Raw genomic sequence first — 18022 nt, forward strand, 5'->3', positions numbered from 1 at the left:
TGTTGAAAGCAGAAATACTGCAATTCATATCACGTTTGGTTTTGTTTAAAAAGTCATAAATATGCTCCACTTCTCAGTTTGTATAGATCTTGATATATTAATGTATTTGTACATATGAGAAATGCAATAATTTACATAACAGACAAGTAGAAATTGCTTGTACATCTGCAAATCCAAATCCTTTAATTTGAGCTCTTTGCCTGGGTCTTCACACTGAGCTGTCACATACACCTGATTTCTCTCTTCGTCTCTTCATGTCTTCTTGGTCTTCTTCTTGGCGAGGTAGCTGTGGTAGTAGAAGTTACTGAAGAGAATGATGAGGCTGAGAGAGTAGGCCAACACGACCACGTTCATGGAGTCAGGGAAGTCGCAGTCAGTGAACAGGTTGTAGGCGGTGTGAATGGTTACTATGAAAAACTGGAGCTGGGAGGGCAAGAGACAGATAGACGTAAGAAATAACAGAGAGAGAGAGAGAAAGAGAGAGAGAGAGAGAGAGAGAGAGAGAGAGAGAGAGAGAGAGAAAGAGGGGCAAAACCAAGCAGCAGATTATCTGGGCATTTGGAGTGAAACTGTGAAAGACATCAAAGAAATACAAAACAGTGCGATCTCAAACTGGCCAGTACGACTGGTGGACACTGGTGTCAAGATCTGTTCCTCTGTTGCCCTCGGCTTCTGTCTTCAGCCCCTTCTTTTTTCTCCTCAGACCTGTTACTCTCCTTCCGCCCACCTGATGTCCTCAGCCTTTCCTCCTTATCCCCATCCACCTGTCTGCCCCACCCATCCACACACCTTCCCACTTCATCAGCCCTCCAGTCACCTGAGCTCTCCCCAGCTGCACCTCATTCTGTAATCAGCCTCACAGCATAAATACCAGGTCTTCAGCTGTGTTTCTTGTCAAGTTGTCTGTTTGTCTTTTTTATCTGTTGCCTGCATTTTGGACTCCTGTTGCCGGCTTGTTCACTGCTGTGCATGTAAGCTTTATATGTTTTATTGGCTGTTTCACGATATCAGTCTGACTTTGTGTCTGCTTTTACATCCTGCTGATCTGTGCTGTTATCAGCACAGAGACACCAACACTTTTTGCTGAATTGAAGCCTGAGTAAAGACATAGCAACCACATCTTTAGCAACATAAAATTCAAACCCCAAGAGTTATTATTCTAACCACTGACATTACAGACAGCTGTTAAACTATATTCATAACCTAAATACATTCTATGATTTTAAATTATTTTAATTTTGCACTTATTTGAGCAGTCCACTTTTTTCTGTCCTATTCTATATTATATATATAGTTAGATTGTAAACCTTGCACAACATACTTTGTGCTGCCGCTCAGATATAGCTGATAAAGCGAATTTGAATTTCAGGAACCACTACAACCTACAAGACGATGGTCACATGACAGGCAGAGGCTGCTGTAGGCTTCTGAACAGTAATCATTTCAAAAAGTTTTATTTGAAAACTTGTCAGCTATACAGTTGACATGGTGACCTGCATCTAGAAGATCACCTTTCTAGCTACTGCTTGACTGTAATCTTGCAGGTTGTAGCAGTTCTTTGTGAGTCACCCAAAAGCAGCTGGGCCTTCAGTATGGGAGGCCTTGTTACTTTAAATATTACATGTAAACATATACATTTTATATACGCTTATAGAAATCAAATTCATTTTGGCACTGTCAATCACCAACTGATGAATGATGTGATTCAGCATGTTCATACTTTATGTAGCAAATACAGTGTTTCCTGGGCAGTTAGCATGAGTGCTAATAACCATCATGAACAAGCACAGACAAGAATGCCAATCTAATTTAGCTGAAGAGAGCAGCATTATGATTCTGCCTGTTGTCAGCACTGTTGTCATAACAGACTGATCCATAGGGTTTCTGTAGTATTCAGGCCCCAGTCATTTTGTGTGTGAATGAGCTTAATGAGTGTTATGCATGTAACTGTGCACCCCACTCCACACCACACCCACCTCCCCTTTCAATGTATCTAATAATTACCTCTCAACAACACAAAAGACCCCCTCCCAAACCCATACACACCCACACAAAAATACAATCTTCAATCTCCCCAATCAACTCGACTATCTTGGCTTCCGTTGATCAAATTGTGAAGCCAACTGTAATGAAGGCTTAGAGGTCACCTCTAAGGTCAGTACAATTATAGTTACATAATGGCAGTAAGCCACCATACTGACCTATATATGCTGCAGCCATATAGAACGGAAAAAAGAAACACTACAAGATGCATTGTCTGTTCATCCCCTCTGTAAAAAGAAAACAGATGGTCCAGTAGTTACTGTAGTCGAGGCGCATCAGTGCTGCTAATCTGTCTAGCTATGCCAACAGCCAGAACAATGACAATCCAAGCAGGAGCTTCCCATGTCAGGCTTGTCAAAACTGAATACTCCAAGTTTTTAGGACATTCTTACCCAAACACTCATAAGCCATAAATCTGGTAACACTGTAATTTCACATACATGCTGCTAAAAGTGATATACTTTTTATTCAGACATGCTTAAACAGAGTAGGAGAGATGGCTGCTTTTGTGGAACAGGCTGTCTTTTGCTTCACAACCATCCAAAATAATCAGACTGAATTATGCTAACATAAAAAGAGAGCTGATCACCAAAATTACCCACACAGCTGACCTGAAAGGCATTTTGCCACATTAACATAGTAAAGTGGTGCATTTATGGACAGAATGATCGGTATGTGAAAAGTGGTTACATCTTGAAATAATAATACAAAGGCAAAGGATGTGATGCAGAGGCAAATTGAAGGCAGAAATGAATGGCCCTGAGGTACACACACACACACACACACACACACACACACACACACACACACACACACACACACACACACACACACACAGGCAGATACTGACCAGCTGCAGGGAGGTGAGGTAGCGTTTCCACCAGAGGTATTTGGTCATGCCTGGTCCCAGAGCTGCCAGGCCGTAGTATAAGTACATCACTACATGAACCAGGGAGTTGATCAGGCCAATCAGAAAAGCTATGGACAGATATGTAGGATGAGTATTCCATTTTATGTCTATGGGCATTTGTCTGACTTGCACAATTTGTTCTATTTTCATGACATTTTATGTGAGGCCAGGGTGGGTGGCTTGTACTCACACTGGCCCCCAGCCACATATTTAACCCCGGCCCACCAGTTGAATATCATGGTGGCGTGATGGTAGACATGGAGGAAGGTCAGCTGACTGTTCTTCTTCCTCAAGATGAAAAATATCTGCAGCACGCAAACACACAAAAGCAATGTGGGTACAGATACATGCACATGTAAGCAGGTGTGAAAAATCTGTCACTTTATTTTGGAGTTATTGTGTGTCATGTGTGCTTGCTTTAAATAACAAAGGGAACATTTAAACGTGAAACTAAATCGTCACAAATCCTTTACTCACAGTGTCACTGAGCTCTATCACTTTGGAGAAGTAGAACCACCAGCACACTCTTGCCATCTGTCCAGCAGAATAGAAAAATATGTTATTTGCCTTTTCTTGTGATCCACTGTTCAAAATCCATCAGTAAGCACTCTGTATAGTACAACCTCCACTTCTGAGCTCTGAGTCAGGTTGCATATAGAAGAATATACAAAGAACATGGGGATGGGTACTTTGAGGGTTGTAACACATTATCTGGAGCTTTATCTTAAATTGTCACATAAAGTAAGATGTAGTAAAGAGATTACCCTCATGGCCACGGGGCTGTCACTGTAGTCGACAGGCTGGCACAGCAGACTGTATCTGGCCAACCAGGAAGAGGCTGTGAACTGGAAAGACAAAGGCAGCTTTCATCTGTGCTTTGGTTTGTCTCAAACAGCGCGGGGACCTTTCATCCCATTTTTATCACACAAAGATTTGGCTGTGAATGAGTGAAATCACTTCCTGTTGGACTGATGCATGTCACCATGGCCAGGACTCATAAAAACTGTGGGATCCCCTGACATGTAGGCCTGTCTGTGTGACCTCACAGCTTTGGAGGATTTTTGTCCTGTTGAACTCACAAATATTGATTTATTTATTTATTTTGGACACTTAGGGCAGTAGGAATAAAGCGTGAACACAAAACTGACATCGCCTTTTACGTTGTTGGCATTTGAAGTCATGCATCTGGTCACCTTAGATCCGTAAGAGGAAAGAGAAAGCAAATTTTTGTGTTGTTGGAGTATTTTCACAGGAAACCACTGCCTGCTATGACTGAAAATGACACTACAAGCACTGAGACTGAGACTGAACCAGAACAGTAACGTTGAGGGTTTCAAAACCAGAACAGTTCTCTGAAAGACTCTAAAAGGCTCCGCAGAGGGCTGAGGGGAACTACAGGGCACTGTACTGTAGTACTGTAGTACCTCATAGAACATGTAGGCAGACAGGCAGACCATGGCAAAGTTGTAAACGATCAGAACTGGTTTGAGGTTGACTGGCTGCCTCTTCGCCATCACCTTTGGGCCTGCCCAGATAATGATCAGGTAGCACAGGAAGATACAGCCGACTGGAACAGGAGAGTAGACCAGCAGCCAGTTGTCTGTCCTCTTGTCTAGACAGACGAAAAGCAGAAATCAAGGCAAAGACTACCTAACAATATATTATTGGAAAATGTTAGTAATTCTATTGCTGAGGTGAAAATAAACTCTTGCCTCCATTTTCCAGAATCCCTTGGTAGGATACCTGGACTTTCTGCCACAGAGTGAGCGCCTGGAGACCCTGAGATGGATGCACAAGAGAAGTGGAAATACTTTCATTATCTAGTAAGTGAAGAGCTGAATCAGTGTTAAAAAACTAAATTTGGGAGGGTACAACGGAAAAAATGGCTGATATAGTACAGGAAAGATAACACTTTTTGAAGGCCAAAAGTATTTCATGTCCAGTACAATGAGAATTTCAAACCCAAAATTAAGTATTCTATCTATTGTCAACTGATTCTATTAATTTACACATCAACAGCATATGCATGGTGTTTTACATGTTATTTCTGAACATTCATCACAGAACAAATTACGACAGTTTGTAAAAGCAGAAGGAAAGAAGAATCTATATGTTTATATGCTGCAACTTCCTTTGAAAGTTGTTACATAAAGAAGAACACCCTGCTACAAATTTGATTAAGCCACCCAGAGATGATCTGGATTATAATTCAAGGATTATGTTCACTAATCCAAACGTATCTCTTGATAATGGATAATAACTAATAATCCTCTTGATGAGTGGCTGCCTAATGTGGACGACAGGGTGATGAATTTCCTACAGCAAAGAAATATATGAAAGTGCTGCCATCTAGTGTTAGTAGATGAAAGCTCCTCTCACAACAGGTCAGCTCTTCTGTCCCTCAGCTTCCTGCATGTTTCAGACAGCTGAGTTTGCATGTGTGTTGTTGCCCTTTGTCGAGACTCGTGCTCCCCCTTGTGGTGTTGGTCAGTTAAGCAGCTGAGTTTTAGTCTAGTATTGGTCTATAAATATGGAAACTCCAACGCAAAGACCATTTCCTTGGTAGTATTTCTGGAACGTTGGTGATTTTGAGAAGTTTGCATCCTAAAGTTTCACATCATTTACACTGGATGGGTTTTGGAGCCTAATTCTGACACATTTAAACTAAACCTTTTTAAATTTGAACAGTTTGGGGCAAATAAATGAATTTATCAAATACTGTATAAGAAAGGGATTCAGTATTTTTCTTTGAAAATTAAATCCTGGGAGTGTGGAAAAGGCTTGCACAAAGGATTTAGGAAGATACAACTTAGTTATCGGGCAGTAAAATTAAAAAAAAAAAAAAATTAAATACACAAAATTCAGCAAGCTGTTTTGGTACAGGGCAAACATCTCACAATATATAAATGTACCACAGAATGGAGAATGAAAAAAAATCACATTTGTGGAATACATGCTATCACATCTTTCTCTTTTCTTCTTTGCCACTTTGTCATTCATAGTTCATTAACTATAAAAACCTGCCCCTCTCCAAACAAGAACAGGTTTTATTACTTTATGTGCCTTACCAAGAGATCAAGTCCACTCACTCCCCTGATTTCACAGTCTACATAAACACAGTTTATCCAACAGTTTGTGGCAATAATCTTTACTGTATACCCTGAGTCCACAGGGAGCAATATCAGACTTACACAGTCTTTAATAGATATTTTTCAATCCAAGCATTTTTTTTTAAAATTCCATCACTGAACGTCAGTAAAAGCATTAATGACTGCATTGTTAGAAGGAAGAGGCTGTGTGTGCAGAGCTAAGTGGTTTAGCCTCTCCTAGAGCCTCCTCACAGGGATTTACAGACAGAAATCCCTGACAGAGCTACATACAACCTGCTGAGGTTTAACATGTAGAGCGTTACTGAACGGAAATCTATAGAAAACAACAAGACTGGAAACAGAATAACATTTGAACATTGCAGCAGCACATAAGGGTTGTGGTTAAATTTGTCAGTGATGACAACTGGAGCAATCTACAATACATTGCAACAATCTGCAGTTGTTGTTCCGCTCATTCGATCCAGTCACTCCACACAAGGATTCATGGAAACTGATGACTACCAGTTATCTCTTAGTTATATTAATATTGGTTGATTGTTACTCTGTGACCCTTATAATATGTTGATTCAATCAGTAACAAGAATAGATGCAAACTGATACAATTCATGTTAAACTGAAACATCTGTACTTCAGTTTAATAATGACAGATAGAGGACATGGCTGTAACAGTTGTGAGAGAGTGACCTTACCTTCATTCTGATGGTTCTGATTTTTCTCCTCAGCTCATCCACCGGTCAAACCGTGCTGCATCTCAACCATTTGCTAAGCAGCACTGAGGTAAGCCACCTGTTCTCTCTGTGTACGTGTGTGTGTGTGTGTGTGTGTGTGTGTGTGTGTGTGTGTGTTTGGCTTGACATATGGCAGTGTGTTCCCAACAACTCAACAACAACTCAAGTACTTTCCAGCTAAATCCCATCTAACATAGTTTCCAGTGAAATGCAGACTGAACGTGACTGTAACTATAGGAACATTTCATTATAAAATAGAATTTATATTAAAACGATATATTTATATTATAGGATTTTGACTTTTTAAAGACTGGACTAACCTTTAATGGGCCAGTGGCTCATTTTGTGGAACGCCAGCACTAGAGGAAGCAGACAGGAGCTTGGTTCATCACAACACAATAAAAATGAACATAAAAGAAACTGAAAACAACTTGTTTTTCAGATGTCAAAAAGGATTTCTTTATTAAAAATGAAAGAGGAAAGTGGATACATAACTTCCCAAATTAATCCATATGAACTACACAGTTTACAGACATATCAGTTTTAAATCTGTTAAAGATGAAATGTAATGATTAAATGTGTCCTTTTAAATCCAAAATAACAAACTAAAAGTTGATTCTAAGTTCACGTAATTCATATGAATAGTTGGAAGTAAAACTGAAAACAGAGTAGGTTAATCCCATAATACAGCTTATCACACTAAAGTTACCTACAGTACAAAACAAGTGAATCCAGTAGAAAAGGAACATTCCTTGTGTGACACGTAAAACTGAATGATTAGACTAAATTACTATATTAATCATACATCACTTTCCAAATTCCTGCCACATATCAGTGTCAGTAAAACGTGGTTCTTAAGTCCTGTTACAAAGACACAGCACATTATGGAAGAACAAACTGAACTGGGAGGAGAACTGAATCCAGTTTAGACAGTAATCTGACTGGGGTCTGCTCAGCTGCAGCTCACACCATCCTCTGGCCCTGTGTGAAGGACAGTAGCTGCTGGTCCACCCCCTCCTCTCCACACACATCCATCTACAGCCTCCTGTGGGCAGGTTTTACACCATAGACTTCATTAATCGGAGAAGATAGAGCAGAACTGCTTACTTTGTCCACACAGAGGAGTGAGGCGTGGAAGTTTTAGAAGAGAGACCACAATCTGATTACTGTTCCAAACAAATTCAGCCACTCAGTGAACCTGTTTACCTGCATATTCCAATATATCCTTGGTAAAAAATAAAACACCAAGTGATCAGATTCTAACTAACTAAAGAAACAAATAAAAACCTCAGTAATTTAACTTCCTAATGACCATGGTGACGATGGGGCTCGTAGTGGTGATGCTGATGATGATCATGATTATGAGTTGTATTCTGGGTGGTATCCTGCTGAGCCTGGGACTGATTGTGCTGACTGGTGTGATTGTTATGGTGGTGGTGGTGCTGATGATGGTGACGTTGATGATGATAATGATGGACGTGTTGATGAGATCCAGGTGTTTTGTCTCCCTCCTCTGGACCATCAGTGGGTGATGTAGTTGTTTGGTTGTTGTTCGACTGTGCTGTCTCATTATTCTTGCCACTGTTCTTGCCACTTGGTAAAGTAGAATTAGTCTGGGAAAGAAAACATACATGCTAGGATTAAATTGCTGTAGTTCTTGGTTAGAACTGCAGTAGTTGCATTTATTAGGGCCCGAGCACCGAGTGGTGCGAAGGCCCTATTGTTTTTCTAATGTTTATTATTATTATTATTATTATTATTATTATTCCTCCCAAACAACTGCATTTTTCAACCCCTTCCCATGCTCTAAAACGCCTGAAATTTTGCACAGTCATCAGGTCTGGTGAAAAATTTGATATTTTGTGGTCGTTGTAAATGGGGGGGGCCAAATGGCTCCGCAGCGCCCCCTTGAAATTTTCAAAACCCCCCTCCCATTGGGCTTAGTTTGTCATAGGTGCATGAAAATTGGTACACATGTTGATCATACCGAGACACACCAAAAAGTCTCTTGACACCATGACCTCAACCCAACAGGAAGTCCGCCATTGTGGTCGGAAGTTGGCCATTTTGGCGAATTACACCATTGGTATGCGGACGAACTCGTGCTAGGGATTTCACCTGATCCACTTCATATTTGGTGGACCTCACCTCAAGACCATGATGATCAAAAGTTATTCAAGGCTTTTCTCTAAGTTAAAGGGCGTGGCCTCTGTGGCCCGCCAAAGTTTGATGGCGTTTGGTGAATTTTCCATGACATTTTGAATGGCTCTCACGTCCACATACTTTATCCAAACATCTTCAAACTTCATGAGCTTGATCAGGGCTCTGCCCTGAACGCCTCCATATGTCAAACTCCCGCCTTACCCGTGGCGTCCCCTGCTGGTAACAGGAAATGACCTATTCTTACTCTGAAGTGTACTGCTCCTTAATAGTTGACACCATCGGCTTGGTTTCTGCTCTACAACCTTCCCAACTACTTGGTGAAGCTACATTATAAAGGCCGTGAAGCTGGGTGCAATGGCATCTGTGTGGCGGCGCGGCAACTGACGATCCCTCGCCGTAAAATTACGTTTGGATTTGTAATGACCTTAACCACCTCCTATGATCATAAAAATTCATACACACGTTCTTGGGGGCTGGTCCTAGACTCTGATGGGGTTTTTGTAATTGGGCGGGGCAAAATGGCTCAACGGCGCCCCCTTGAAGATTTAAAATACCCCTCTCCATATGGGTTTTTTTGGAGTATGAAGATGAAAATCGGTACACATAAAGAACACTTCCAGACGCAAAAAAAAGTCTCTTGACACCATGACCTCAACCCAGCAGGAAGTCGACCATTTTGTTTTTGGCGGCCAAATTTCACTGCTTTCCACCACTGGTATGCGGATGAACTCGTGCTAGGGATTTCACCCGATCAACTTCATATCTGGTGGACCTCACCTCAAGACCATGATGATCAAAAGTTATAAGAGACTTTTCTCTAAGTTAAAGGGCGTGGCCTCTGTGGCTCGCCAAAGTTCGATGGCGTTTGGTGAATTTGCCATGACATTTTGAATGGCTCTCACATCCACATACTTTATCCAAACATCGTCAAACTTCATGAGCATGATGAGGGCTCTGCCCTGAACGGCTCCATATGTCAAACTCCCGCCTTACTCGTGGCGCCCCCTGCTGGTAACAGGAAATAACCTGTTTGTACTATGACGTGTACTGGGGAGAAGAGGAGAGGACATAGGAGGACTCTGGTACTCTTGGCTGCGCCGGCTGCGACTCCCGCGGGTCGCAAGGGGTGCGAGGGCCCGTCATCGCTGCTTGCAGCTTTAATTATTATTATTATTCCTCCCAAACAACTGCATTTTTCAACCCCTTCCCATGCTCTAAAACGCCTGAAATTTTGCACACTCATCAGGTCTGGTGAAAAATTTGATATTTTGTGGTCGTTGTAAATGGGGGGGGCCAAATGGCTCCGCAGCGCCCCCTTGAAATTTTCAAAACCCCCCTCCCATTGGGCTTAGTTTGTCATAGGTGCATGAAAATTGGTACACATGTTGATCATACCGAGACACACCAAAAAGTCTCTTGACACCATGACCTCAACCCAACAGGAAGTCCGCCATTGTGGTCGGAATTTGGCGATTTTGGCGAATTACACCATTGGTATGCGGACGAACTCGTGCTAGGGATTTCACCTGATCCACTTCATATTTGGTGGACCTCACCTCAAGACCATGATGATCAAAAGTTATTCAAGGCTTTTCTCTAAGTTAAAGGGCGTGGCCTCTGTGGCCCGCCAAAGTTTGATGGCGTTTGGTGAATTTTCCATGACATTTTGAATGGCTCTCACGTCCACATACTTTATCCAAACATCTTCAAACTTCATGAGCTTGATCAGGGCTCTGCCCTGAACGCCTCCATATGTCAAACTCCCGCCTTACTCGTGGCGTCCCCTGCTGGTAACAGGAAATGACCTATTCTTACTCTGAAGTGTACTGCTCCTTAATAGTTGACACCATCGGCTGGGTTTCTGCTCTACAACCTTCCCAACTACTTGGTGAAGCTACATTATAAAGGCCGTGAAGCTGGGTGCAATGGCATCTGTGTGGCGGCGCGGCAACTGACGATCCCTCGCCGTGAAATTACGTTTGGATTTGTAATGACCTTAACCACCTCCTATGATCCTAAAAATTCATACACACGTTCTTGGGGGCTGGTCCTAGACTCTGATGGGGTTTTTGTAATTGGGCGGGGCAAAATGGCTCAACGGCGCCCCCTTGAACATTTAAAATACCCCTCTCCATATGGGTTTTTTTGGAGTATGAAGATGAAAATCGGTACACATAAAGAACACTTCCAGACGCAAAAAAAAGTCTCTTGACACCATGACCTCAACCCAGCAGGAAGTCGACCATTTTGTTTTTGGCGGCCAAATTTCACTGCTTTCCACCACTGGTATGCGGATGAACTCGTGCTAGGGATTTCACCCGATCAACTTCATATCTGGTGGACCTCACCTCAAGACCATGATGATCAAAAGTTATAAGAGACTTTTCTCTAAGTTAAAGGGCGTGGCCTCTGTGGCTCGCCAAAGTTCGATGGCGTTTGGTGAATTTGCCATGACATTTTGAATGGCTCTCACATCCACATACTTTATCCAAACATCGTCAAACTTCATGAGCATGATGAGGGCTCTGCCCTGAACGCCTCCATATGTCAAACTCCCGCCTTACTCGTGGCGCCCCCTGCTGGTAACAGGAAATAACCTGTTTGTACTATGAAGTGTACTGGGGAGAAGAGGAGAGGACATAGGAGGACTCTGGTACTCATGGCTGTGCCGGCTGCGACTCCCGCGGGTCGCAAGGGGTGCGAGGGCCCGTCATCGCTGCTTGCAGCTTTAATTATTATTATTATTATTCCTCCCAAACAACTGCATTTTTCAACCCCTTCCCATGCTCTAAAACGCCTGAAATTTTGCACAGTCATCAGGTCTGGTGAAAAATTTGATATTTTGTGGTCGTTGTAAATGGGGGGGGCAAAATGGCTCCGCAGCGCCCCCTTGAAATTTTCAAAACCCCCCTCCCATTGGGCTTAGTTTGTCATAGGTGCATGAAAATTGGTACACATGTTGATCATACCGAGACACACCAAAAAGTCTCTTGACACCATGACCTCAACCCAACAGGAAGTCCGCCATTGTGGTCGGAAGTTGGCGATTTTGGCGAATTACACCATTGGTATGCGGACGAACTCGTGCTAGGGATTTCACCCGATCCACTTCATATTTGGTGGACCTCACCTCAAGACCATGATGATCAAAAGTTATCACAGAGTTTTCTCTAAGTTAAAGGGCGTGGCCTCTGTGGCCCGCCAAAGTTTGGTGGCGTTTGGTGAATTTGCCATGACATTTTGAATGGCTCTCACGTCCACATACTTTATCCAAACATCTTCAAACTTTATGAGCATGATCAGGGCTCTGCCCTGAACGCCTCCATATGTCAAACTCCCGCCTTACTCGTGGCGTCCCCTGCTGGTAACAGGAAATGACCTATTTTTACTCTGAAGTGTACTGCTCCTTAATAGTTGACACCATCGGCTTGGTTTCTGCTCTACAACCTTCCCAACTACTTGGTGAAGCTACATTATAAAGGCCGTGAAGCTGGGTGCAATGGCATCTGTGTGGCGGCGCGGCAACTGACGATCCCTCGCCGTGAAATTACGTTTGGATTTGTAATGACCTTAACCACCTCCTATGATCATAAAAATTCATACACACGTTCTTGGGGGCTGGTCCTAGACTCTGATGGGGTTTTTGTAATTGGGCGGGGCAAAATGGCTCAACGGCGCCCCCTTGAAGATTTAAAATACCCCTCTCCATATGGGTTTTTTTGGAATACAAAGATGAAAATCAGTACACATAAAGAACACTTCGGGACGCACAAAAAAGTCTCTTGACACCATGACCTCAATCCAGCAGGAAGTCAGCCATTTTGTTTTTGGCGGCCAAATTTGAGTGCTTTCCACCATTGGTATGCGGATGAACTCGTGCTAGGGATTTCACCCGATCAACTTCATATCTGGTGGACCTCACCTCAAGACCATGATGATCAAAAGTTATAACAGACTTTTCTCTAAGTTAAAGGGCGTGGCCTCTGTGGCTCGCCAAATTTCGGTGGCGTTTGGTGAATTTGCCATGACATTTTGAATGGCTCTCACGTCCACATACTTTATCCAAACATCTTCAAACTTTATGAGCATGATGAGGGCTCTGCCCTGAACAGCTCCATATGTCAAACTCCCGCCTTACTCGTGGCGCCCCCTGCTGGTAACAGGAAATAACCTGTTTGTACTATGACGTGTACTGGGGAGAAGAGGAGAGGACATAGGGGGACTCTGGTACTTGGCTGCGCCGGCTGCGACTCCCGCGGGTCGCAAGGGGTGCGAGGGCCCGTCATCGCTGCTTGCAGCTTTAATTATTATTATTATTATTATTCCTCCCAAACAACTGCATTTTTCAACCCCTTTCCATGCTCTAAAACGCCTGAAATTTTGCACACTCATCAGGTCTGGTGAAAAATTTGATATTTTGTGGTCGTTGTAAATGGGGGGGGCAAAATGGCTCCGCAGCGCCCCCTTGAAATTTTCAAAACCCCCCTCCCATTGGGCTTAGTTTGTCATAGGTGCATGAAAATTGGTATACATGTTGATCATACCGAGACACACCAAAAAGTCTCTTGACACCATGACCTCAACCCAACAGGAAGTCCGCCATTGTGGTCGGAAGTTGGCGATTTTGGCGAATTACACCATTGGTATGCGGACGAACTCGTGCTAGGGATTTCACCCGATCCACTTCATATCTGGTGGACCTCACCTCAAGACCATGATGATCAAAAGTTATCACAGAGTTTTCTCTAAGTTAAAGGGCGTGGCCTCTGTGGCCCGCCAAAGTTTGGTGGCGTTTGGTGAATTTGCCATGACATTTTGAATGGCTCTCACGTCCACATACTTTATCCAAACATCTTCAAACTTTATGAGCATGATGAGGGCTCTGCCCTGAACGCCTCCATATGTCAAACTCCCGCCTTACTCGTGGCGTCCCCTGCTGGTAACAGGAAATGACCTATTTTTACTCTGAAGTGTACTGCTCCTTAATAGTTGACACCATCGGCTTGGTTTCTGCTCTACAACCTTCCCAACTACTTGGTGAAGCTACATTATAAAGGCCGTGAAGCTGGGTGCAATGGCATCTGTGTGGCGGTGCGGCAACTGACGATCCCTCGCCGTGAAATTACGTTTGGATTTGTAATGCCCTTAACGACCTCCTATGATCATAAAAATTCATACACACGTTCTTGGGGGCTGGTCCTAGACTCTGATGGGGTTTTTGTAATTGGGCGGGGCAAAATGGCTCAACGGCGCCCCCTTGAACATTTAAAATACCCCTCTCCATATGGGTTTTTTTGGAGTATGAAGATGAAAATCGGTACACATAAAGAACACTTCCAGACGCACAAAAAAGTCTCTTGACACCATGACCTCAACCCAGCAGGAAGTCGACCATTTTGTTTTTGGCGGCCAAATTTCACTGCTTTCCACCACTGGTATGCGGATGAACTCGTGCTAGGGATTTCACCCGATCAACTTCATATCTGGTGGACCTCACCTCAAGACCATGATGATCAAAAGTTATAAGAGACTTTTCTCTAAGTTAAAGGGCGTGGCCTCTGTGGCTCGCCAAAGTTCGATGGCGTTTGGTGAATTTGCCATGACATTTTGAATGGCTCTCACATCCACATACTTTATCCAAACATCGTCAAACTTCATGAGCATGATGAGGGCTCTGCCCTGAACGCCTCCATATGTCAAACTCCCGCCTTACTCGTGGCGCCCCCTGCTGGTAACAGGAAATAACCTGTTTGTACTATGACGTGTACTGGGGAGAAGAGGAGAGGACATAGGAGGACTCTGGTACTCTTGGCTGCGCCGGCTGCGACTCCCGCGGGTCGCAAGGGGTGCGAGGGCCCGTCATCGCTGCTTGCAGCTTTAATTTAGAATTGTGTTTGTGATCAATGTTCTTTTAGCTCGGTTTTGGTTTCCACCAACTCCTGAGACAAGAAATGTTGCCCTGAAGCTGCTAAATGCTCTGCTGTGTTCACCAGCTGGTTGCAAATAATGTGTGTTTGCTGTTTTATGCTGGTAAAGTTGTGTGCAGTGGGTTTATCCAAGCTTTTTTTGTGGAAAACAGCTGCCTGCTGCTGATGGAAACAAGGATTATGAGAGCAGAAACCAAAATAACTAGCTTAAAGAGGCTAAAAGGTCTAGTAGAGCTGCAGTGAGGGACAGAGTGGGGTAATAATTCTCTGTGGGTTTGTCTCTATGAACACCCACTCTCACATTACACACATTCATTTGGTCCATCACTAATATAAAAAAATATGAATTAGTGAAGCTTTAATTCAAAGGCAGCATGTTTGTTTTGACTGAGTGAATTTCATACTAAACACTGAAAATCACCTGTCAAGGAATTTGTGTTACTATTTACAACCACTCGTATGTGTGTGTAAGCATTTGTCTTGTAAGTCTGTGCGTGTGCATTTTGTGAGATTACTCACTGTGCAGTTGCAGATATTTTTCTGATAAGTGGCTCTGATTGCAGCTTCGACATAGGGGTAATGCAGGAAACTGTAGGGTAGCACTATGTGAAAGGTGAGGAGACCACACCTGGAGGAAAAGAAGAGAGAATGACAGAGAATCAAAATGTAGATGGGAATCGTATTTTTATCAGTTCTTTCCTTATTTTCACAATATGATACACAAACAACCCTACCTATCATAGACCAGAAAGTCATCTTTGTCACCATCCAGAGCCTCCCACACGTCACTTTGACTGGGTGCCTGCTGGTATACAGGAACATCAGGGGGCGCTCTTCTTTTCAGCTCCCAGTACATTGCCCTGGAGTGAGCCTCCCGCTCATTTACTATCATGAAGGACACCTCTGTCATGTTGCTGCGGTTCAGCTTGTCACGCAGGCCTCTAATACTACAGAGGACAGAGAGCGACAAAGAGATAGCTGGGAACAATCTTACCTCACTGTGATGGATCTTAGAGTCAGTATCATCCACTACACCTGTTATGTTTTGCATTATTACAAAAATGGATTTGTTCAATCAGTTTGGACAGTCATGTTGTACAAGCTGACGTGTGTCTGTGGATGATCCACAGGTGTCTTGACAGTGGATGCTAGTAAAGGCATTAGTGGACAAGCTGCATATGCGTAGTCTTTCTTGCTAATATCATCTCAGATCTTAACATATACTTAAACCTTCTACTTAAAAACATATGGTTAAAATGAAAAATGAGGATGGACCCTCTTGAGGCATTTATGGGTCAAATTCACTTGAAAGGCATTTCAACACACATTTTAAATATGCAAGCAAGGTCATAATACATCTGCTTCTTCTGGATTATGGCTGGAACATCTTCCAGTATCCACCATCTTTGACAGTTTTTAAAACTTTTTAAAAAGTCTGTTTTCTTACTTGAAGGCCTGCGTGAGACAGAACTGTCAGCTGGCCTTCAGTAGTGCAACCACTACCACATTTCCCAGTTGCTCTTGCATGGGTGACTGTCCCTTAATCTGCCAGTGGGGGGCAGGTTTGCAGATCTTAGAGGCGTCATTGTCCCCTTCCACCAGCAGGGTGACATGTGAGGCCCACAGCACACCTGACAGGCCCGCGAACAGCCACAGCGAAGAGAGCGAGGGCATTGTCCCTCCCTGGCTGCAAGGACTATATCTATCAAAGGAAAAACAATAATAATAATTATAATAAAGATAACACCTGTTATTTTGCCAAAAGGTTCTTTGTCACACAGGTGCTACATGCAGGTCAATAAACTAGAAACTCATTTTAAGACATGCATGTATTAAAACCTACAACTCTAACAGGAATATCAAATTGTTATTGTAAAAGTTATGAAGTAAATAAAGTCAAGTCATCAAGCACTGATCTTGACAAATGTATAACTAAAATATAAAATGGAATCATAGTGTGTAGGCGGTGCAGAGCAGCTTGCACAGGAGGTCTGATCTAAAAGCAGATTCAGTTTTTGGCAGGTTTCTCCTGTCCTGAACCAAATGGCCACTAAGTGTGATCCCAAAATTATTAAAAAAAAAAAAAAAGTACACATGCTTTGTCTCTCTCATCACATGCGGAGATAATCAGCTAAACAAGCTTATTGTGGGGTAAACAGCCAACAGACAGAAGAATGTCAGGACAAATGGACAAACAGGCTGGCAGGAAAACAGGCAGACAGAGAGACAAAGAGACACAGGGACAGAGATATTTACAGCCCCACACTGTGCCGTCTGTCCAAACAGGGTCTGGATCAGAGTTTGTCAGATCACTGTGCCTCATTTTGGTAGCTGATTTAAAATGAGTTAGTTTGGTTATTAAATTGGAAAACTGATCTCAGTTGGTGCGTCAAAACCTCACAGCAGACACAACACAATGGCATTTGTGTGTGTCCCAGAATCAGATGTTACCTGAAGAATTCAAATCATATAAAAGTGCATTGACAAGCTTTGAAACTGAAACAAAACTCTGTCAATCTGAAGCAACATGATCATTTGGATAAAAAAAAAAGATTTTAAAAAGTTAAATAGAATTGCATGAAATACCATTTACTATATAATTTACTCCTCAAAATAAAATAAAGTACATTACTGACAGTTAATAAAAGTAAAACCAAAAATGAGCTCTTACCTCTGCCCTCTCACTCTGTCCTGTGACCAACATTAAACAGACAGTAAACCCCTGTTGTTTTTGAAGCCCTTCTGGCTTTACTGAGCACTTCCCCCAAATCAAACAGAGAGAGAGAGAGAGAGAGAGAGAGAGAGAGAGAGAGAGAGAGAGAGAGTGAGAGAGAGAGAGAGAGAGAGAGAGAGAGAGAGAGAGAGAGAGAGAGAGAGAATGGGTAATGTCCTGTTGGTGGGAGATTTAAATGCCAGAACAGGATGTGAGCCTGGCACAGTGGATCCTGTGGTGGAAAGAGGGTTCATTTATTATATATCAGTTCCTGGGGCTGGTGTAGTCAACTACGCCATCACTGACACAGACCCCTCTAGCTCTTAGTAAGAAACTCATTGCGACCAGAGACTGAGAGAAACTGAGGAGAGAATAGGTCAAAATCAGTTCCAGGAGAGATGGAACAACTTTGCCAAAAACCAAAAAAG

The 18022-nt window shown here is 42.9% G+C and overlaps 2 protein-coding genes across 2 annotated transcripts; both read right to left on the reverse strand.

The window, feature by feature from the left end:
- Nucleotides 1–206: 206 nt before the first annotated feature.
- Nucleotides 207–6758, reverse strand: elovl8a (ELOVL fatty acid elongase 8a). The gene is made up of 8 exons (XM_041055162.1): nt 6753–6758; nt 4666–4807; nt 4378–4565; nt 3718–3798; nt 3431–3487; nt 3144–3258; nt 2894–3021; nt 207–423 (listed from the first exon to the last, which is right to left on the reverse strand). The coding sequence occupies exons 1-8, from the start codon at nt 6756–6758 to the stop codon at nt 253–255; spliced, it is 888 nt and encodes a 295-aa protein (XP_040911096.1). The 3' UTR covers nt 207–252.
- Nucleotides 6759–7232: 474 nt separating this feature from the next.
- Nucleotides 7233–17647, reverse strand: selenop2 (selenoprotein P2). Its single transcript, XM_041054339.1, has 5 exons — nt 17553–17647; nt 16329–16583; nt 15616–15828; nt 15401–15509; nt 7233–8404 (listed from the first exon to the last, which is right to left on the reverse strand). Exons 2-5 carry the CDS (start codon nt 16553–16555, stop codon nt 8096–8098), a joined length of 858 nt encoding a protein of 285 aa, XP_040910273.1. The 5' UTR covers nt 16556–16583; nt 17553–17647; the 3' UTR covers nt 7233–8095.
- Between the last annotated feature and the right edge of the window lie 375 nt (nt 17648–18022).

This window comes from Toxotes jaculatrix, chromosome 14 (genome assembly GCF_017976425.1).
Source record: "Toxotes jaculatrix isolate fToxJac2 chromosome 14, fToxJac2.pri, whole genome shotgun sequence".
NCBI lineage: Eukaryota > Metazoa > Chordata > Actinopteri > Toxotidae > Toxotes > Toxotes jaculatrix.

Excerpts from the sequence above, each read along its gene's own strand:
- elovl8a (XM_041055162.1), bottom strand. Across the intron at positions 3,022-3,143 it reads ATATGTGGCTGGGGGCCAGT|CTTTTCTGATTGGCCTGATC; the intron begins GTGAGTACAAGC and ends ATCTGTCCATAG. Across the intron at positions 424-2,893 it reads ACCTCACCTCCCTGCAGCTG|CTCCAGTTTTTCATAGTAAC; the intron begins GTCAGTATCTGC and ends TTGCCCTCCCAG.